Source organism: Corapipo altera, unplaced genomic scaffold (genome assembly GCF_003945725.1).
Source record: "Corapipo altera isolate COAL_440 unplaced genomic scaffold, ASM394572v1 67, whole genome shotgun sequence".
NCBI classification, from domain to species: Eukaryota; Metazoa; Chordata; class Aves; order Passeriformes; family Pipridae; genus Corapipo; species Corapipo altera.
This window is the reverse complement of record NW_020884906.1, coordinates 6,956,980-6,978,899: the sequence shown is the minus strand read 5'-3', so window position 1 is coordinate 6,978,899 and position 21,920 is coordinate 6,956,980. Positions and strand designations below refer to the sequence as shown.

Below are 21,920 nucleotides of genomic sequence, written 5' to 3'. Positions count from 1 at the left end.
ACTTTCTCATATCAAGTCTCAGGAAGTGTTTTAAACTTCTGCAGGGAAAAAAAAATTATGTCTATGCTTTAAAGTACATAAAAGAATAAAAGGTCTTTGCTTGGATGACACTGAGGAGAGAGCTGATCCATTATTCTAATCTTGTTCTAGTGAGATCATATCAACATTTAATACTAAAAAATACAAACATTGTGTTGTGTTGAAGACTGGCACAGGTGACAGGAGAAATCAATGTTTTCACAGTCCTGTTTATCAGTTTTAATGCTGGTTTTTTTGCAGAATTTAGTCCATTTTATTTGTACAATATTCAGAATGTCTGGTGCCATTCTGTGCTCCTGCACTTTGCCCAATTAGCAGTTCCCAGTGCTTTGCCTGCAGATTATTTTTAATGATGATAATAACCAGGTTTTCATACTTTACATCCACTGAGCACATTGGCCTTGTGACACCCAGTAGAGGCAAAAAACTGCCATTAGAACACCAAGAAATTACACAAAGGTAAAATCTTCTATTTATCCATTGAAGCAAGTCAGTGAGTGCAGAGAACCACACCAAGGCTCTAAATCTCATGGAAAAAACAGAGACTAAACCAGAAGCAATTTCATCTTCATCTCTTTTGTCAGTCCTACCTAATGCAGAGGGTTTTCACTCTATTGACAGATGCACTTAGGATGTAATTGTCTTTAAAATTAAGGCTTTCAGGTATCACCATGTGCAGTACATGCTATCTTATTGTTCAAAATGCCCATTTTCACATGAGGAAGTAAAATACAAGCTAAAACATACAGAAGTAGTGCAAATTATGTCCTTGATTCCAAAGGGAGGAAGGTTAATTTTCACAGCAAGGAGATATGAAGAGCCTAAAAGAATGATGCACCCTCAAAATGTTCCACTGGAGATGTTCAGGTATCATGAGTATTCCAGTTCCTGGTGTGAATGTCCTGCTAAGCTGAAGGGAAGATCTGTTTTGGGGAATTTCATAGAAATTGGTGGGTAACCATAACTGTCCCTTCAAATAAGCACAAAAAAAAATGAACAAATGCCCCTCTAGAATCAGGGAACTGAAACCACAGCAACTCTTGTTCAAATGAGAGGCACATGGCAAAGCTTCTGTACATTGCACATTATCCACATGGCTTCCCTGAGCCTGACCCACAGTGCAAAAAGGGCATTTGAAACCTGGAGCTTTGTGTGAGAGAAAAAAGCCCAACACATGCACAGAGCAGGGACACAGAGGGAGAAAGGGGAAAACTGCATTTTAAGGCTGCTGATGCAAGAGAAAACTTCGAGAGGGCTTTTTTTTTTTTTTTGTCCAAATCCTGGCTTTGGTCAAAGCAATGTGCACAAAACCCTGTGGTTTATTTAATCCAGTGCTCTAGGAAAAAAGGTTTTCATGCTTTGTAATTAAACAGGACTTCATCAAGGCAGTATCTCACATCCTCCTGTAACTGTCTTCTAACACAGGTGACCCCTTAATCCCCAAACTGCCCAACAGCTTGAATAAAAAATATAAATTAAAATAATATAAATAACATCCTGTGGCTTGGGTTTATCTGCAATAAGTGCTGATTTCACCTGAAAGGGTTTCCCAGCATGATCCAGTCAGTGCAGCTGCTCCTGAGGATTTATAATAAAGAATTTCTATCATTCTTCCCACTCTGTCACCCCGAGCTTCAACTTTTCATGTCATTCAGTTGCCACCACACCAAGCCTGGGCAGACTGGGCAATCAAGCCTAAAAAATGGCTTTTTAATGTGTTTGCCCTGCACAATGAAGAGCCACATGAGAACAGTCTGGCAGACTGGAGCACAATACATAGAGTGTGGTCCCTGTGTTGCATGGGCAGGGCTGGGCTGATGTTATTTGTCTGTGAACTAATGATCTGAAGAAGGGGATGATGCTGGTGGAGTCCTCCAAGCAGTGGTGGCTTTGGCTGACTGACAGCACTGCTTTTGGGTCTTCTGTTGATTGATTGTAAAGTAATTTGAGTTGAAGGGCAATTCACTGTTCTTCATGGTTTATCTGTAGCGATGTTCTTTTTAAAGAAACACTGTGATATTGTTAAGCACAAAATCAAAGTACATAAAACCATTCCAGAAAAGACTGACTTTTAACTGCCAGGGCCAGGATTTTATAAGCACGTGCCACTCCACTGCAGCATCATAAACTCAACTCTACAACATTCCAAATGAAGAAACTCTCCTACCTGTAACAGCATGAAATGATTTTCATCCATCCTGGCTTCACCTGCAGGCCAGTCCAGCCCAAATCTGTGGAATGATGAATTATTTGGCCTTTACTGGTTTGTGCCATCTGGCTGTAAGGAACAGAGGGAAAAACAGGTGAGTCATAGTGAGCATAAGAAGACTGAACTCTCACAGAAATCAGCAGTATCCCTTCACTGACAAAACCACAGCAGACTTCTAGAGCCCTTTTTGTTTGTCTCCCTCGTATTTATATCCCATCAAATTGTTCACTCGCGGTGACTTTATTGTATAATAGTTCTTGCTCTTCCTTTAAAAGCAGATTCTTGGCTGGAAATAACAAGTAAGAAATGCTGGAAATAACAAGTAAGAAATTTCTCCTTTCTCCTGGAAAGAACAGGAGAAATGCTGCAAGAAAGAAAGGAAGGGGAGGAAGGCACTATGGGAAGAGCACCTTGGGAGATGTGGGCACTTACAGCTGCAAGACAGCACCACACAGGGAGCAAAATTGTTCTCCCCAAAGGAAAAGCCACTCCAGTTTGCACAGCATGGCTTCAGCTCTCAATTAGTGCCTTTCAGTCTTAAGTTTGTTTTGAATGCCTGTCACCACTGAAGAGAAAATCAGCACAGACTAACAGTTGCTCAAGCCAGGGATTCACTGCCCTGCCTCCCTTTCCTCAGCAAAAAGGGTTGTTAGTGCTGCAGTGCCTGTGCAAACCTGCTAATTAAGACTTCACAGTCTTGGAACTGATTGATGAATTTCAAGTAAAAGACAAAGATGACAAAAGTTCAAAAGCCACCCCATTTAAAATTCTCATTTGAAATCTGACTTTGGCTCTTTTCTTTGGTGTCCTGTTGTTTCAGACTCCCCAGTCATCCCTTTTTAACAGTCTCCTTACTTGGAGATGTGCTTGTGAAAGGTGAGTCAGTTTTGGGTGAACAACAAGTAGTGAGTTGGGGGGGTTATTCCCAAGATTTCTACCTCAGCACGGGTGACTGAATAGATTTTTTGTCAGGGTTGGCACAACTCGGTCTAAAATGTAAAAAACCACCTCCAGCCTTTTGCCATAACCAGCTGCCTCAGGCCTCTCCTTCTGGGTAACACCTACAAAACAGGGCTTGTGGACTCAAGCTGGAAAAATTCTGATTTTTGACATCTCCTACAGGTCTTTCTGCTTTCTCCCATCCATGGGCTTCTTGAAACACAGTGATGGGTTCCAAATCCAAATACAGGCAGTGCTTTGTGTTTTGCTCTCAAGCAGTTCCATTTTGGGTCTGTAAAACATCACAGGAAGATTTTATTTTTCGGTGGCTCTTCCAGCTGCTACAGAATTCTAGGGAATGAGGAAAAATCAGTAGTAGAGACAAATTCTTGCCAGTCATAGTAATTCCAGCTTTCCACCCACTTACCTCTTCATACATTTCATTTTACTATATTTATTACATGTATTTTAAACTCTCAGTGTCAAAATATTACTAACCTTACTGTATGATGGAGTTAGACTGAGTTATATGAATGAAATTAAATTAGCCTAATATTTATAACCTTTCCTAGATAGCTTAAATTTCTAGTACTCAAAAAAAGCTATGAAAACTTATAATTTATCTTACTCCTAAAGTATTTTTTTGGTAACAAACCAAGACTTTTATCAACAAAAAATGAAAAAGCCAAGATGTACTTCCTTCAATTTTTTGATTAGTTCTGCTTTGTCACAGAGGAAAAACATCCTTATTTGAGACTGAAATGGAATAATTTGAAACCTGCTTAGGATATATTGGGTATCACTGTACCAGGAAAATGCTGAAGCTTGACATAAATATTTATATATTTGTGGTTCTGATGGGATGATTGGGTGTAAAAAGGATGTAAAATGGTATTAGGATACATGTATTATAATTTAAAAAATCTCCTCTGTTGACAGTAATGATATAAATATGGATAAATAATTATAAATAAAATATAAGCTCCTGTAGGTGTCATAACAATATTTTTCTGCAACTCTATAGGGACCATCCCCAAGTGAGTTTCGATGCTAAGGGAGATTTTAAGAAAATGTACAGCTGGTAGAAAACTTACCAGAATTTGAAATCAACTCATCCTGTGAATAAGTCACATTTAACCAAACTTCAGTTGGAAAAAGAATGGAGAAAAATGTCAAAACAGGGATTTGGAGTTTTCATTTCAGTATTAATTTCATTCAGCATCACTTCTGAGATGCAGCTACAGCTGCTCTCCCCGTGCTTCCCTTTTCCATCAGGTTTGGGTGGTGGGAACATCCTCATCCTCCCTCGGGAAGTCTGAGGCAGGTTTGACAAATGCTTCAGTGAGAGCTGAATGAACCTTCCAGGGAGGAGAGTGAATCAGGCACAGCCTGGGATTCACTGTTCCCACCTCCCCTAGAGCTGGGAAGGGATTCACATCCTCTTTGCCTCTTCATACCCAGGAGATTTAAAATTGTATCACGGGGCTGTGACTCCGTGTGGCACTCACACTGACTTCACTAAAATGAAAGCTTTTAAAATTTTGCTTTCTAACACAAAATAGAAAAAACAAAATAGACAATTTAGCTGTCTGCCCTGGAACAGAAGATATATTTGAATAACAAGGCAATGCTTCTAAAAGAGAAATCAAAAGTCTGTGTGTTCTGTGTCAGCAACTGGAATTCTTTCTTGATGTCAATAAATAGCTCTCAAACAAGTGGATTTGCAGGATTAGTATTTCAACCAATTTACTTGGGAAATTAGAGAAAATTATTGAAATGTAGAAACTCAAATTATTTCTTCATAGTCAAGGAGAAAATCAGCTTATGACACTTTTTCTTTCCAAGAGTTTTAAATAAAATTTTAGGTAAATTAAAGGGTAAATATGAAGCCAGAGATGTTCTGGCAAAGGTATTTGTTGTATTTGTGTCTGAGCATCAGCCCCACCTTGGTGCTACTCAAAATCACTGCTGTTCTTGCAGCAACCATTGATCCAAAAACTTGCCATTTTTGGAACTCATTTTCAAGAACTAATTTTAAACCCCTCAGATCTCAGCCAGGCTGTCACAGACCTTGTGAATTTAACATTGCAAACCCTGAGAAACACAAGTGGACCTTGTAATAATTTGTATGAATTATATAAACCCACCTCGTTACATTTATATCTTCACAATCTGGAGCAGAATATTGTAGCAGGGTTTGTTTTTTTTTCATTTATTTTCCCCTCGTGTTACTGCACCAGTTTTCAGAGAGGTTGAATTTTAAAACAGCACCGAATAGCTGTATTTAAACCTACCTATTTTTGGATATTAATAATGAGCCTTCTGAGACATTTGAGATTCAGAAATTCAGGACAACCACTCAGGGATCTGTTCAGCTCCCAACCACTCTTCCTCACTGATGGGCAGCATTTAGATCCTTCCCTCCATGAAAGGCTACTTGAGTAAGAAAATGAGACATGAGATTAGGGAGAGCAGTGTTAAATGCCAGCTTGCTTTGCTTGTGCACATGAAACACCACAAACAGAATTGAAGTGGAAGTTGTTATTTCATTTACAAGCCCAGAATGAGGCAACAATATCACCCAGCTGCAGGGAGAGCAGAGGGGACACGGAGACACCGAGCAGCAGAATTGCATGGGAGACAGGAATCTGTCCAGAACATTTCACATTGGTGAGGCTTCATCTAAACAGCAGCAGCTCAAGGGAGGTGTGGACAAGTTGGAGGAAATCCCAGAGGAATGATGAGACTTCCAGAATACGTGGCCTACAGAGAAAGTTTGAAAGGCAGGGATTATTTAGTGCAGAGATGATGGACAGGAACTGTGGTCACAGCTCTCATGGGTGAAGAAAACTGCACATGAGAGGAAGGAAATAAACTGTTCTCTGGGCCTGAAAAAACTGGAAAAATGAATGAAAAGGCTTAAATTGCAGTAACACAAGTTCAATTGTGGATTAGAAAACTCCCTGACTGTGATGACAATTCAACAGTGGAAGAGATGGAACAGTGAGTTGTGGCTGCCCCATCCCTGGAAAGTGTCCAAGGCCAGGTTGGATGGGGCTTGGAGCAACCTGGGCTAGTGGAAGGTGTCCCTGCCCATGGCAGGGGGTGGCACTGGTTGAGCTTTAACATCCTGCCAACCCAAACCATTCTGGGATTCCATGATTTCATGGATGCAGGCAGAATCTCCATCCAGGTGGGCCAGCTGTGTCACAGGTAGTGCAGTTACAGCTGGGTAACAGCACTGCATGAGGTTGTCTCTAAGAAAACCTTCCAGCATTTTTATTAGAATTCTGTGGTTTACATTTGTCTCCTGCCCAATTTCAGTAAGGCTGTGTTTGCAAGGTAGTGATTCATACTCATGTTTTCTATAACAAATGATCTGTATTCATTTTAATAAAAATATCTTTTTACTTGTTCTTCCTCCCTCAATCCCACCTTGAAACCACTCATCTTTCAGCAATTATTGCCCTTCTAAATGAGATAAATGGGAATATTTTTCTTTTGCAATTAAAATACATTTCTGAGGTTCGAAATTATTTTATTTCACTGTCTAGTTTGTTCCCCTCCTCTGTCAAACACTGTTTTTTTCCCCTTCAGTCCTTTCTAAGTTTTACTTGGAGAAAAAAAATGAAGGAACTGTATTTTTTAATCCCAGTTAGTGTGCCAAGAAATGCCACCATTCTGTGCATAGTGGCCTTATTAATAATGGCATTCAGGCTCCCTAAATAACATGTACCAGGATTCAGGGGATGGAAATCTGGTTATTGCAGCCCACATGAAAATAGCAACTATTTCTTCTGTTTCACACATTTCTTAGTGTCACAATGGTCATTAATACTGAAAGTGTCATTTCTAAATGAACAGAAAGATGCACAGCAAAGCCTTAAGATGAAAAGGATGTTCACCATACAGAGCTGTTCATATAAAATTAAACTGGAGGGTGAGGCGATGTTGCCTTAAATCCCATTATATAATAGGCAAATTCCAAGCAGGAATTTCCATGGGCAGCTCACAGGACTGAATTTTTCCCCACAGACCATGAGCATGTTCTGGTAAATCTCAGTAACTGTGAGCACAAAGAAGCACAAGGACACAGGAGACCAGCACAGGAAGGAGCTTATCCCAGGATCCTGCCACCAGAGGCAGAGGTGATGACAGCAGCTCGAGAAATGCTCAGTATCTGCTCAAAAATAATGAAAATAACTAAAAACAATGAAAGCAAAAGACTGTTTTTCTGTACAAGCCTGTTTACAACTTAAGGATTTTATTCCCTCCGCTTGATTTGTGTCACAGTTATTCCAGTCTGGTTTTTTTAGTCTCCCATAAAGCAGTACAAGGTTTCTTTGTAGTTTCTGCTGTACCCCTCTGACTGCACATTGAAGTTACAGTGGCTGACGTTTGCTGGTGACAGGCAGAACAAAAATATTATATATTTTTCATTATATTACACAACATCTCCTGCAGCAGATGCCAGGCAAGCTGCATGATGTTTATTTGTATCCATTACAGCCCTAATATTGAAAATTTCATGTAAAAACCTATATCAGCGTTCCATGCTATGTAAGTTTATGGATTGTACTGTTAATTCCTGAATGGCAGGCACTTAAAATAATTTAGGAAATTACACTTACTAGTAATTATTTTATTTGCCTGCACTGAGGCAGGACAGGACACATTTCTCAGTTTTATGACATTACATGAATTCAATAACTGATTTTTAAGTCTGAATTTTCAATTCAAACTTAATTGAATTCAGAAAGAACTCCACATAAGCAAATCAATAACTATAAAATGGTAAATATTCCCTCTGTTCAGCGTGGGATAATAATGTGGCTGTGCACCTCGTTCTGTGCCTCTCCTGCTGTGGAAGCATCCAGAGCTACACTCACTCTTCCTGGCTCTGAGTCAGCTCCTCATTCCCATACAAGGCCTTGGTTTGTATTTCAAGGCAGTGGGTTGAATCCACAGCTACATCAAACCTGGATCCTCCATCTGGGAGCTACTGTGGCAACCATATTCCTCTGGGATAAAGCAGTCCAGAAGGCCTTGGAAGGAGCATTGGAGAGCTGGAGACAGAGAATTTTGAGCCTGTGGAAAAGTCCTTTGGAGAACAGACACATCCCAAACTGTGTAAAATACTGCAAATCCCTTCTGTTGATGTCCTTCCTGATGCGAGCTTGTGAAGGGAACATTCCACTTTACTCAGCTCTATTTGTATTGATTTTATGGAAGATACTCAACTAGTGCCATGATAGTATCACAAAATCTAAATATGGAATGTTTTTTGGCGTTACTCCCACTAAAATGTACAAACACTTTGTGTTTCTCTTCCTCTGTTCCTGTCGCATGTGAGTGAATGAAAACAATGTAAAACTCCTACTCTGGTAACAAAACAATAACAATAACACCCATCGCTGTCTCGCAACAAAATATTGTGACTAATCTAACCTTGGCAGCTTTTCCCTTCTTCCAAGGAGCCTTCAGGTTATCTCACCTGCCAGAACTCAGCTGCCACGTCCCACCTGCCATAAAATCTTCCAATCTCATCATTCCCTCTCCTCTGAGTCCTCGCAGGGCTCCCACGGGAGGATCAGGGTCCATCTGCAGCCCTTGTTCTCTGTGTTGTGTCTGGACCAAAAATAACAGATGCCCATGAAGTTTCTCCCTCACAAAAACCTTTGATGGCAGCTCTCCATACCCTCCCTGTTCAAAAATTACTCCAGCACAGAGGCAAATAATATCTATTTCTATAATAAAACCAGGCCTGGAGACTCTTCTACACTCCAGCACAGGAATGGCAGGGATACCAAATACAGTGTACTGAGCTATCCCACAGATCTCTAAATAACTGGTTGTACGAATTTACCTGAACCCTGTTTCAAATGAACTGGCCTCAAAAACAAGCTGCACAGTTGTGTGAGTGCTCACACTGCTGAATCAGGGACACAAAGAGGCTTTGCGTGGGTCCTGTGTTGAGCAGTCATCCATTACATGGAAATAATGCTTCTTCCCAACCAGATTTAATAGGACATAAAACGTTGGAGGTAGATCTCATCTTACTCCAGCTCTGAATAGGCTTTTCCTCCAATACCACAGCACATTTGTTATAATGCACTAATATATTAAATAATTTAATCTGATCAAACAGGTAAATAAATGCGTGGTGCTCCGTCTCTGGTTGTGCACAGTCACTGTTCCATGAAAAGCAGGAACTTGTAATGGGAATCCCCACAGCAATTATACACTAAGAATATTTAACATTTACCATCACATCTCTCTCATTAGCATGATCTGTCTCTCCAGTACTTTGCTGAACATCCAGGTACAGCTGCCTGTGACACTTTGTGTCTCTGAACAGGCTCAGGTCGAGGTCTGAGGCAGCTGAGGGTGAAATTAGGCTGATGAAAATGGGGAAGGTTATGTGATGCTGTCAAAATGAGAGGCTGAGAGACAGAAAGATCAATTTTCCTTTGCATCCCATTTTTTCCACGCATACTGTGCTGTTGCAACCCTTTTGCTTCACAGTCTCTGGCATCCTCATTGCATGGATAAATCTGGAGGTATGGATTTTAAGGGACATACCTGTTTGCTCACAAGTCCTTTGGGAAAAAGCTGCTTGAGAGGTGACAGGATTCCCGTGAGGAGGTGACAGGGCATGGAGAAAGGGAGATTATTCTATGCGGGAGCAGACAAAATACAGGTGAGCAGAGGTGCAGGAGGGGAGAAACAACCCTGTGGGGAACGTGAGGGACCAAGAGGGAAAAGAGTCTATTCAGAAGGGCCTTATCGGCCAAGTGGGTGAAGGTGAAGAGTGAAACCCTTAGGGGAATGGTGGCCTCACCCTCCCTCGGGGTGAGGGGCTGAGGGAGCAGCTCTGGGGCTGAGGAAACGATGGCGGGAGATGGGGAGCTGAGGGGAGCGGCCACTGCGAGAGGGGGCGAGATCCCCGGGGGGGCGACCCTGGGGGAGCGGGACAAGGCGCTGAGGGGGCAATTCCGGGGGATGTGAGGTGAGGCGCTGAGGGGAACGATTTCAGCGGGCTGAGGCGAGGCGGTGAGGGGACCGCACCCGGTGCGGGTGAAGCGCTTCGGGGAGCGCACTCGGTGCAGGTGGGTCACTCCCCCCGGTCCGTGTGAGGCACTGACGGGACCGTCCTGCGGTGTAGGCGATGCGTTCCCCCCGGTGCGGGTGATGCACTGCCGGGACCGTCCCGCGGCGCGGGTGACCCGCTCCCCCCGCTCCCTGTGAGGCGCTGACGGCCCCGTCCCGCGGCGCAGGGGGTGCGGCGGGACCCGCCCTGTGGGCGGGGCTCGGCGCGGGGGGCGTGTCCCGGCCCGGGGGGCGGTGCCCGGCGGGGGCGTGTCCCGGCAGGGAGGGGGCCGGCTGTATTGTTCCCCGCGCGGTGCACGCCGGGCCCGCCCCAGCCCCCAACATGGCGTCGCGCTGTCAGCGGTGTGTGTGAGGCGGGCGCGGGACGCGGGGCTGCGGGGCGGGCACGGCGGCTCCCGGGGCCCCCCGCACCGCCGCCGCCGCGGTGGCAACGCGCCGCTCCTCGCTGCTGCCCGCCGCGCCCCGGCTGTCCGGCGCCCAGGCCGCTGGGGACGCGCCTGCCCCCGCCCTGCCCCCGCCATGGGCGGGTAGCGGGACCCGCCTCGCCTCAGCCCTGCGGAGCCCCCCCGCCCTCCGCGCCATGGGGTCCCCGGCGGGAGCCTCGGCGGCCGCGGCCACCGACTCGGCGCAGTGGCTGTCGGTGAAGGAGGAGACCATCTTCCTGCACGACGGGCTGATCCGGGTCACCGACCTGGCCGAGCTGCCCAGCGAGATCATTGGGGTGGCCGAGCCCGGAGACACCGAGCTGGAGGTGAGGCGGCCTCCGAGCCGAGGGGGGACGGGGCAAGGTGAGGGGTGAGGAGGAGGGGGATGCCCTCGGGAGAGGGGACGGTGGTAGCGAGGCCTGAGGCGAGGAGGATGGGGGTGGGGGTGCAGGGAGGATGACTAGGGGAGGATGGGGGGCCGGGGTGGAGGATGGGGGGCCGGGATGGAGGATGGGAGATGCGGATGCGGGACGAGCCTTCTGGGGTACGGAGCCAGCCGCTGTCGAGGCGTTCTGCTTGTTTTAAGGCAATTTAATTTATTTCAAATAATAACGAAGCTGGGCTGGAGCTGGGCTGGAGGGTGGCGAGGCACTGATGTCAATGGTGGGTGAAGTATTGGGCTCCCTCCTTGTTTTGGATCCATAAGGTTTGGAATTCCGAGCCGCACTCGTGTATTTCAACGTGGCCTTCGGCCCATTTATTTTCATTGAAGGCTTTGTATCTTTTTGCTATCACTTTTGGGCGGTTTGTAATTGATGAGCCTTACAATAAGATGCGCCGAGGGTACTGAGGTGCCTGGGTGTTTTTATTCAGCTGTTGCCAGTGTTATTTATTAGAGAGCCGGGAGGGCAGCCCGGATTTTCCTTCCAGCTTTTTCCCTTGCCCGAAGTGCCGGTGGTTTTGGCTGCAGGCAGGCGGTGCAGCTGTTTTATCTTCGAGGAGACGCTGAAGGACTGAATGTCACGGATTATGGGTTGCATCTATTTTGTAGGCTGCATTTTTTTCTCCCTCTGTGCCTCCCGTCTCCTCTTTCACCCCGCCCTCCTCGCCGGCGCTCTGGCTCCCAATGACACAGGGGCTTTGTCAGAGGAGCTGAGCCGAGAGGGGCCGGTTCTCAGGAGCTTTATCTCCGGGCTCTGCTCGGTTACAGGCATTTTAGGCCGAAAAACCCTTTTAGCGAGGCTTTAGTGTTGCTCAGCAGAACCCACGAGCCAGTCCTGACAACATCATTGTTCCTCGGGTGACGTGGAGTTTTATGGTGTTTGGGAAAACTTCCCACAGCCTTATCACGGGAAGAGGGTTTTTGCTGAATGTGTGTGTTCGGCTCTGTGTGAGGTGACACTGGGAGCTGGGATGGGAAAATCAGCTGCTCCCATGAAATGGATGTTGGCAAATATCACATGAACAGGAAAAGAGGTACTTTTAAGGTGGATGACTTATCTCTGCGTGTATAAACACAGAATGATTCTCCCTTGTGATCAGGGGCCACTCTGGCTTTTAGTGCAGTTTGTGTTCAGGAAAATATTTTGACTCTATGACATAGTTCTAGAAGCAGCACTGAGTCTAAAATCTGTTGTTATTCACGTTATATCATCATAAAGTAGCGTATCCTTTGAAAACCAACCCAAACCTCATTTTAAGATCTTCCAGCTAGGCCAGAAGTCTGTTCCAGCCTGAAACTTGACACGTGGCTTCACTTGACAAACACTTTAGCCCTGGAGAATTGTTTTGTTAGTATAGGAATGTTAAGAAACTCCAGTTGTTTGGGGGAGATAGGGAATTGGTGTTGCTGTGGCTTGTTCTTTATGACGCTTTTATAATCAATGTTTCAGCAATGCTACTGTTTCACATGCTTTTTCCTGTTCCAGAGATATTTTTTCCCCCGTTGTGAATGTTTTCGGCGCAAAACTTTGAAATAAATAATTAAATCAGACTTTTTGCTGTGCTGCTTATTTTGATAACTACTGACTTTGACTTATTTTCATCTTTGTTCTTAAGTCACAGAATATTAAAGCCTCTTATTGCCTTCCACTGGTAGAATTGATGATCACAAGTGACTTATTTCTCACATATTGTATTTTGTGTTTGAAATTGAGGGGGAAGGGTTTTAAAAAAAAAAATTAAATTTCAAGTGTTGTAAATATAAATTATTTAGCTCATATTTTTTTCTACCTTTTTTAATGTTGCTATTTTAATGAGGGGGCTACTTTGGTGCTCTGGAATGGCTTTGAGGAGCCATTTTGTGGCAATATGTGCACACATCTCATTGAAGTGTGGCCATGCCATCAACTGCTCCACTCAGGAGCTCATTTGCACTGTTTCTACTCCTCTTTGCAATGTAATAAATATCTTTGAAAATGGTCCAGATAGAAATCTCTTGGGATGAGCTCTTGGACAAGGGTAGGAGATGCTGCAGCTGCTGCTTTGATTAGTAAACTTCTTTAATTCACTTCTTGGGCTTCATCAGTGGTGGTCAGAACCCTGAATTTCTGCCATAAAGTGCTTAATTAAAAATGTATACTCTTTAATACTTCAATGGATGTTTTTTTGGGTGGAGATGTGTGTCATTCTGGTCTGTTTTGCTTAAATATCCCTTTGAACGCTTATTGGGGAATAATGTCAATGTATTTGGATGTGTTTCCTTTGTCCTTCTGTTCAAAGGTTTTGGCTATTTATAAAAAGAAAAGCAGAGGGAAAAATGTTACAGTACTGGACTTATGCCAAGAAAGGCTTATGAAAAACTTATTATTTTGTGATTTTGACTCCCATTCAACTTTTATTTATATTTTTATACATTTGTATACATATATATATATATATAAATGGTAAGTTACAAGAGAATTAACCTTCTCATTCATCTGAAAGTAACTTATTCTAGGAGTATGTTTAGTTTTAAAGAATGTGGAGGTTTTTGGTTTGTTTTTATTTTTATGTGATGATATTTGCCAACTTCTTAGACTGTCTCAGCATATTTACAAATAACAGGGGCCCTTCTTTTTATTTGCTAGAATTTTGTAATGATATGGATGTAACAGCTGCTCCTGGTGTGGGTTTCCCACCAAAATCTCCTAGTCAAGAGAGACCTGGATTAGTCAGTGATTACTTGAGCCTTTGGACCCTTGTTTTAAAGCCTTTCATGCAGAGAAATGACTTTCAAAGTGCAAAGTCTTCTGCTTCTTGGAGACAACCTCCTGTGACAGAGGTGGAGATGTTGCTATGACATTTTGACCGATCAGTGCCCACCCAGGAGGGACAGTTTGGGGGAGGAAGAGCTGGTCTGTAATGTGACACAATGGAAACTGCAGGAGTGGCCTGAAGTTGTGTCAGGGCAGGGTCAGGTTGGATCTCAGGAGAAGGTTCTTCCCCCAGAGGGTGGTTGGGCACTGAACAGGCTCCCCAGGGAATGGTCACGGCCCCAAGGCTGCCAGAGCTCCAGGAGCGTTTGGACAATGCTCTCAGGGACAGGGTGGGATTGTTGGAGTGTCCTGAGCAGGGCGAGGGGTTGGACTGGATGATCCTTGTGGGTCCTTTCCAACTCAGCAAATTTTGTGATTCTGTGACTTCCAGAATCTTCCCAGCCAAACATCTTTCATGGCTACAGTAACCCTGGGAGTGGGGTGAGAGTTTGTCTGAGGGTGGAGAGGTCCCTTCAACCAGGGAGATTTAATTTACCAGTGCACCAGAGTCAGTATGGAATCATGGGATGGTTTGGGTTGGAAGGGACCTTAAAGCCCATCCAATTCCACCCCCTGCCATGGGCAGGGACACCTTCCACTAGCCCAGGGTGCTCCAAGCCCTGTCCAACCTGGCCTTGAACACTTCCAGGGATGGGGCAGCCAGGGCCTCACCACCCTCACGGGGAAGAATTTCTTCCCAATATCCCATCTAAACCTCCTGTCTGTCAGTGTGAAGCTGGCAGGTGTTGCTCTGCACTGAAAATGGGTACCTTTAATAAAATATAAGTTTAAAAAAAAATAGTAAAAACTAAAATAAAAATAAGAAAAAGTTGTGACCTTTCCTCTTCTCCCCAGTGTGGCCTGGGCAGACCCTCCATGGAGCAGTTGCAGAACTGAAGTCAGAGCTGTTTTGGCAGCTCTTTTAGTGCCAGTCCTGTGTCTGACTTGTGTTTTCCATAAAACGATTTAGACTCAAAGGTTTCTGCTAAACTCGAAGCTTTCACCCATTTTCCTCCCAGACTAGAGAAAACATTTTGTCACTTTTCCCTGTTTGCTGAAGGAGGGAGCAGGTCTCTGTAATTATCTAGGTCAGTGCTTCCCAAACCTTTCCGGTTGTGACCTCACTTCCATCTACAAGCTTCACCTCTGTCAGGCTGAAAGTCCCTAATGCACCACCAACAATTGAGTCTTTCCTAAGTGGGTGACCCCTCTTGGGGTCGTGACCTCTGCCTTGGGAACTGCTGATCCAGGCATGTGTCAGGCTTGGAACACCCTCCTCCTGCCTTGTGCATCCCCTTCCCCTTCAAATACTCCAGCATTCCTCTTCCAAGGCTTTGAATTTATTCAACTTCCGAAATATGGCCCACTGTGCCTCTTGACTTTTTATTTTTTGAGGTCATGTTTTAGTTCTCCTTGCAGAGAAACATTAGAAAACTTCTAAAGGATGATTTTGCAAATATGTTTCCCAAATATGGATCTTGTTACCAGTTGCAGCTGATTAATTCAGTGATCTGCACTCTCAGATGTTTAAATTACAAAGATTTTTCTTTACCTTTTGTAGATATTTTCATTTACTACTTGAGTAAGAGCCAAAGAAATATTTTAATGAACAAACAAAGAAACAGCCCTTTGCTTTATGGCATTTTTGTGTTTACAGCTTGCTTGTACTCTGTAATTCATCTCAGATATGAAGGTTATTTGGGAAATTTATACAGTTGCAAAAATTATTTAGAATAAAATTGTAAAAGATAGATGTGTCTTCATGCTTATTTCTGAGCAATTAGGTTTCTAATGCTTTCACAAGGGAAAATAGTTCCTGCTTTTAGCTGAGTTGTTAAAAAGCTGTGCTGCTCCATACAGGAACCAGCAGAGGCTTTGAACAAGGTGATATGGTTAAAATTCCTTGGAGCAGAAAAAATTAGAACAACCTTGAAACTTGTAGTTTTTGACTGCAACACTAAAGCAGCATGGAAAGCGCAGCAGCTGCTGGGAACCCATAAAATCTCAGTATCTGAAACATCAGGGCGAAAATGTTCCCGTGTATTTATACATTTTACACGTGGTGTAGCAAGGAAGAAGCTTGTAGAGGGTTTAGAAAAATGGCATAGAAGAGATCAAGGTGGTGTTTGGTTTGGTATCCCAGGAAGTGCCATGAGCAGGGATTGCTGTTCCCAAACATTGTGGAATGTGAGAGCAGGAGTATGGACACAGTGGTGTTCGTGGAGCAGTTGGAGTTTGGCTGTGGATCTCAATCTTCAGGGTACCTTTAAAACTGTCCCTTGTGCTGTTTCCCTTATAGAATAATCCATACTTTTTGTAATTCAGGCTTTTTTGCATTGTTTTATTGATGTTTCTAGAGACAAAAGGACCAAGTAAACAAGTGGTGTTGCTTGTATCTGTACAAGGGAATTACCTTATACCTGTAATGGGGTGTTAGAAGCAATGCAGTTAATTTTTTTCGTGCTGCTGGTAAAGATACTTCATGATTTTGGGGTTGTTTCTGCTTTTCTGTCTGGTTTTGTTCCTCTTGGGAGATGGGAATAATACTTGTTTAATACTCAGGAGAGTATTAGGGGTGTAATTGGTCCTGGTAAATGTACCACCATCTTCATCTGTATGTGAAGGTCAGCCAACTGAGTTCTGCAGAAAAGGAATTAAATGCTTTTTGGGAGATTTAAAGGCTTCTCTTTCCAGTATGTAACTTTAGGGAAAAAAACACCTTTGTGAGCAGCTTCATTGCTCAGAATTCCCTGTGTTGTAGAATTAAAACAAACCCCACAGGCACTAATGCTGGCACCAGGGAGAGGACAAGGGGCAGGAATTTTAGCCGGAGGAAAAAGCTGCCTTTTAGTGGCAACTCACATTTAAATTTACTTAATGGGGTCATAAAACCTCAGGCTAAAACCCTTCGTGTAGATTTGTGTGATAATTATAATTTTTACTATCAATAGAGAACCATGTTGCCCTGATAATGGTGAGTCAGCCACTGCTTTCTGGAGCAAAATTGGGAAAAATATTGTTTACTGGGAAGAAGTACCTGGTTAAGGTTGTGTAGTAGGATGCAACAGGACAAATATTGGATACAGCAGGAATGGTGACATCCTCCCCTGGTGGATCTAAAACCAGATACCTTTTGTGCTTCTCAGTGTTTAAGATCTCAATAACCAGTTGGAGTGATGAAACTTTGGATCCATTATTTTCCAATTAAAATATTTGTTCAAATCGATCAAAAAGAGTAAACAAGGAAATAATATGTAAGGATAAGATGCTGCAAAATTAAAATGAAACCTCTTACTAATACAGTTTTTAGTTATATGTAATTAGATACGTGAGTAACCCGTTTTTATGGCAAAGCAGTGTGTTTGTTACATCCTCTTCATCCTCTTGGACTGTGTTTAAGCCTTGGGAGTTAAAAATGTTTGAAGCTGTGAAGTGATGGGTCAGTAACTGGCTCAGGTGCTTTGCTGGGCTGGGGTTGTGTCTGCCCTGAGATCTCCCCAAGTGCTGGGCAGGGAAATATCGAGGCCCTGACAGAAGGGTGGTGGAAGTCAGGCCCAAATCAGAGCTCAGGTGTAAATCCCGAGGCACCAAGAAGGCAGGAGGAAAGGGGATTTTACCTCTTGCTGAGTGAGGAATAGTTGTTTGTTCAGTGAGGTAGCAGAGAGTCCTGGACTCTGTATCTGCAGGGCAAGGAATCTGCCCTTGTTCCAACAAAGAGAACGGTCAGATCTTCTGGATAGGAGGAGAATAAACTAATCTGGGGAGGAAAGGTTAGATTTGGGATCTAAAAGGGGAGATTTGGCTGAGTCCAGCATTTACAGCCTGAAGAAACCCTCTTTGGGGGGGCAGCCTGGGGCAGGAGGTGCTGAGGGTGCAGGCCCCACACCTCAGGGCATTCCTGGTGGATCAACTGGGTGGGGATGGGGAAGATCTTTCTCATTTAATCTTCATACCAGTTGTTTTAGCCTGGATTTTCTGTTGCCTCCCTTCACCTTTGTCTTTTATCAGCGTTGGGAGTTGTGTTGCCCGTTTCAGAGTTGTGAACTGGGGGGTTTCTTGCATTTTATTTTAACTTGGTTTGACTTCACATAGTTTCAGGATAACAAGCTTTGCCTGGAGATACAGCAGACTGTAGTCAGAGTGCTGAGGAGACCTTGGCAAGGGCTGGGATTCCTCTGGGAAGTCTTTAGTGCACCCAGAGGGAAGCAGTTAAATACCTGGCATGGCCCAAAAGAAGCTCTGTCATAGAGCTGGGGTAGGAAGGGCTGTGTTTGGCTCACCAGGGAGAACCAGAGTGGATCCCTGGTGTGTGGTGGGATCTTGGGAATGTGTCCAGACCCTAAAAGTTCCCAAGGTGTTTGTCAGAGCCTCCCTGGGAACATTTGGGCTTGAAGCTCCTTTTAGGAGGTAGCTCCGAGTACTGACCTCAAGTAAAATGTTTTCCTTTTGAGGAAAACAGATTTTAAGATAATTTTCTGCATTATCCTGTGTAACAGATGACCTCACACCTTTCTTCTAACATTATTCTAATATTCTCTTATTTTCTGGAAGTGCAAATGCCAACTTAGACCTTCAGATGATGTTGAATAATTAAGCTTTTTTCCACTGGTTCCATAAGCTGTGTATGAAAACCATGATGTAAACTGTGTTATCAGAAGTCTGTAAGTCCCATTTTGGAATGGTCTTGTAAATGTGTTGGAGCTGATAGACTTCCTGTATCATTTACCCAAATTAGTGCTTATTTCCTTCATGAAAGACCAAAGCAAAACACTCTTAACAATTCCAGACAGACCATACTGTGCTTATAAAGCAAATTGTGAATGTGAGATCAGTGAGAAAATAAAACTTCAGCAGGAAAAGGCTTTTCATCAGCATATCTGCACATATTTGACACTGACTTGTCTTGATTGGTACAAGACAGACTCAGAGATGTAGAACCAAATGAAAGACAAAAAAAATCCACCTTCCTGTGAAACTGTGGGACTTGAGGAGCAAGACATGTAACACCAAGCAAATCACAAGTTTTGTGGTTATTGATGTGGTCAGAGCCCATTTTATTCTCAAAATGAAAGCATTCATCCCCTTCCCCCCCCAACTTCTGCAACTTGTTGTCACTTAGTTGAAAATCCATCCAGTTTAGTTCAAGAAAATCAAAAGCAAACTGTTCTAGAAGGTGATTCCATCTACAACAGGAAACAATTAAGCTTATTTTTGAGACAGCAGAACACACAACTGAACATGAGGTGGTTATTTTAAATGTATAATATGTGGGTTAGGAATTAATATTCCTACTCCCTATGAGAAATTAATTAAAAGAGGTTCATTATTTTTAAGAAGCTCAATACAACATCTATTCAAGTGTAATTATGATGTGAATTCCTTTAAAGTGAACTTTTCATGACTCTAGTGGTGACTGTCCTCCTGCAAAGCTGTTCCATTGCCTTTAGTGTGGAAATGGCAGCTGTGATTTGTCCTGGAGCGTTTTAATGAGCTGTTCAAAACTCTCCAGTTAGATATAAACATTTATTTCATGTTCTGTGTCACTGCTGCCTGCAATTAAAAACCACAAACCAAACAACCTTGTGTGACATTACCCATTGCAGCTCTTTGTCTCTCACTTTCCCCTTCCCAGATATATAATATACTGGAAAAATAGATATATTTATTTATTTATTAATTAAGTGGGAGAAAGACAATTTTACAGCATAAAAATGCCAAAGTGTTTGGGGGTGGATGAGATGAGTCATTGTGGCACAGGGACACTGGATCCCTTTGGACACTGGATCCAGAGGATCACAAAATGCTTGGCTCATGCCTTTCCTTGAGGTTGCCACAGCTCAAGTGACTTTGCTGATCTCTACTGTTGTTGTTTGCTGGAGGGAGAAAAGTTGTCTGCAAATTACTTAAAATTCTGAGTTTCCCAGTACCAGGCTGGTTCTAACCCATAAATATGTTTCTGTGTCATGGTTTACTTGTTTTCTGTTGTTCCAGCTTTGTCTCCAATTTTATTTAGAGGTGCCAAAAAGGACTCTTTCTTCTGTCTGAAATGATGATGAGGAGACTTTTAGGTTTTTAAACTAAAGCAGCAACTGGGAATATTTTGAGAAAGGTGTAGCTAAATGCAATATGATAAAACTGAGGAGGAAAAAACCAGGGAGGGGAGAGAGTGTAACAGAACTCCTGGTTCATTGGAGAGAACTGGTTTGTTGGTTTGTTTGTTGGTTTGTTTGTTTGAAAAGCTCCAAACCCAGAACATACACGTTCTTATTACACAAGATTATTGACCTATTAGTTTTCAGAGAAGGGCTCTAAACCCCTGGGACCCTCCAGCCCCTCGGTACTTTTGAAGTTGTTAGCAAAATTGCCTCGATCACAAAAGAAAAAGCTCCAAAGGAGGCAAGTGTTTATTTTCCCAGATACAATTTTGTGTGTGTTTTTCTCTACAATTGTATTATTGTTGTTTTAGTGTCATGATTGAAAGTTTAAAAATCTCCATCAGCAACCCCCAGGCTCAGGTTCAGTGAGGATGCTGACTCAGCAGTAACAGGGTCATAGAATCCCAGAATAGTTAAGGTAGGAAGGGACCTCTGGAAATCATCCTGTCCAAGGCCAGGTTCAGTGAGGATGCTGACTCAGCATCCCAGAACAGTTGGGGTGGGAAGGGACCTCTGGGGATCACCCAGTCCAGCGCCCTGCCCAGGCAGGGTCACCTGGAGCAGGTGACACGAGAACTCATCCAGGTGGGTTTGGAGAATCCACATCCTCCCTGGGCAGTTCCAGTGCTCTGTCATCTCCATAGAAAGAGATTCTTCCTCATGTTGAGGTGGAACTCGTGTTTTAGTTTAGTGACCATTTCTCCTCGTCCTGTTGGGCACAACTCCATTGCATGTTCTTTGGATCCAGCGTAACTTTCTTTATACCCAGAAATTAAAATACCCCCCAAATGTGTGCAGAGAGCAGCTGATCTGGAAATCACACGCAGCCAGATGTGTCTTTTTAAAATAAACACCCGCTTTTCCCTTCCAGATCCTGTCGTTCGAGACCAAGAACCCTTCGGAGCTGGCCGAGCGCTTACGGTCCGTGTGTGGGAACCAGAGCAACGCCTATGCCCGGCTGCTGGAATACCGGCTGAACGCCCTCAGGGGGCTCTGGAATGCCCAGCGCCAGCTGGCCCTGGAGGAGCAGCACGACCGGGAGAGCTCCGGGGACGAGGAGGCCCTGGCCCTGCTCAAGCGCCAGGGGCTGTTACAGCAGCCGGAGCAGGCGCCGTTCACCTCCCGCATGGGGCTGCTCCTGGTGTTCCCCCTCATCCAGTCCCAGAGTAGAACAGACCCTTCCCTGTGTAACATCACTGCTGAGGTGCTGCTGAACTGCCTTCGGGACTGCCAGCCCTTGAGCCTCACCAAGGAACCCGCCGACTGCCTCAACGGCATCGAGGCCCTGCTCTGCTCCTGGCTGGAGGACACGTCGCCCTCCGGCCAGCACATCCCCTACAAGCAGAAGGAAAATGCTGCTGCTGCCCTGGTTGCCTTGGCTTGTGCAAGGTAAGGAATGACACAGAGAATCGTGGAATCCTTAAGGCTGGAAAAGGTCTTTGAGGTCATCAAGTCCGACCATTAACTCAGCGCTGCCATGTCCCAAAGTGCCACATCCCTGTGGTTTCTGAACGCTTCCAGGGTTGGTGACTCCCCCACTGCCCTGAGCAATGAGAGGGAATGTTTTCATCATGGAGGAGAGTTGTCTCCTTTTCCCTTTGTCCTGTTCCTTCATTTGGGTGGAGAAGGTGGCACTGCTGGGTTTTGGAGCAGCTCCTTTCAGATTTGATTTTGGTGTTGTCTGGGAAATATTTGTAGGTATTTTGTTGCCAGTGGAGAGTTCAGCCAATGTAGGTGGAATTATTCCCTGCCCTGCATGGGTTTGGCACAACATCAGCTGATTGAGGACAAATTGGCCACGATTGAT

At 44.1% G+C, this 21,920-nt stretch overlaps 1 protein-coding gene and 1 long non-coding RNA gene across 8 annotated transcripts in view; one reads left to right on the top strand and one right to left on the bottom strand.

Moving 5' to 3' along the window:
• Positions 1 to 927: 927 nt before the first annotated feature.
• On the bottom strand, positions 928 to 10,210 carry LOC113951403. Of its 3 annotated transcripts, none has more exons than XR_003529135.1 (4): positions 5,482 to 10,210; positions 4,282 to 4,329; positions 2,207 to 2,317; positions 928 to 962 (listed from the first exon to the last, which is right to left on the bottom strand). It is a non-coding gene; the product is annotated as an uncharacterized LOC113951403 (long non-coding RNA). The 3 variants fall into 3 exon arrangements; XR_003529136.1 differs by lacking the exon at positions 4,282 to 4,329 and having other exon boundaries at positions 5,482 to 8,815; positions 9,770 to 10,210; XR_003529134.1 differs by lacking the exon at positions 4,282 to 4,329.
• A 539-nt stretch (positions 10,211 to 10,749) lies between these two features.
• HECTD4 (HECT domain E3 ubiquitin protein ligase 4) overlaps positions 10,750 to 21,920 on the top strand; it is a 71,347-nt gene continuing 60,176 nt past the window's right edge. For all 5 annotated transcript variants that reach the window (XM_027651900.1, XM_027651902.1, XM_027651899.1 and 2 more), the window contains exons 1-2: positions 10,750 to 11,048; positions 20,985 to 21,502. In XM_027651900.1, the coding sequence (XP_027507701.1) occupies positions 10,878 to 11,048; positions 20,985 to 21,502 (689 nt within the window). In that variant the 5' untranslated portion in view covers positions 10,750 to 10,877. The remainder of the gene's footprint in view (positions 11,049 to 20,984; positions 21,503 to 21,920) is intronic.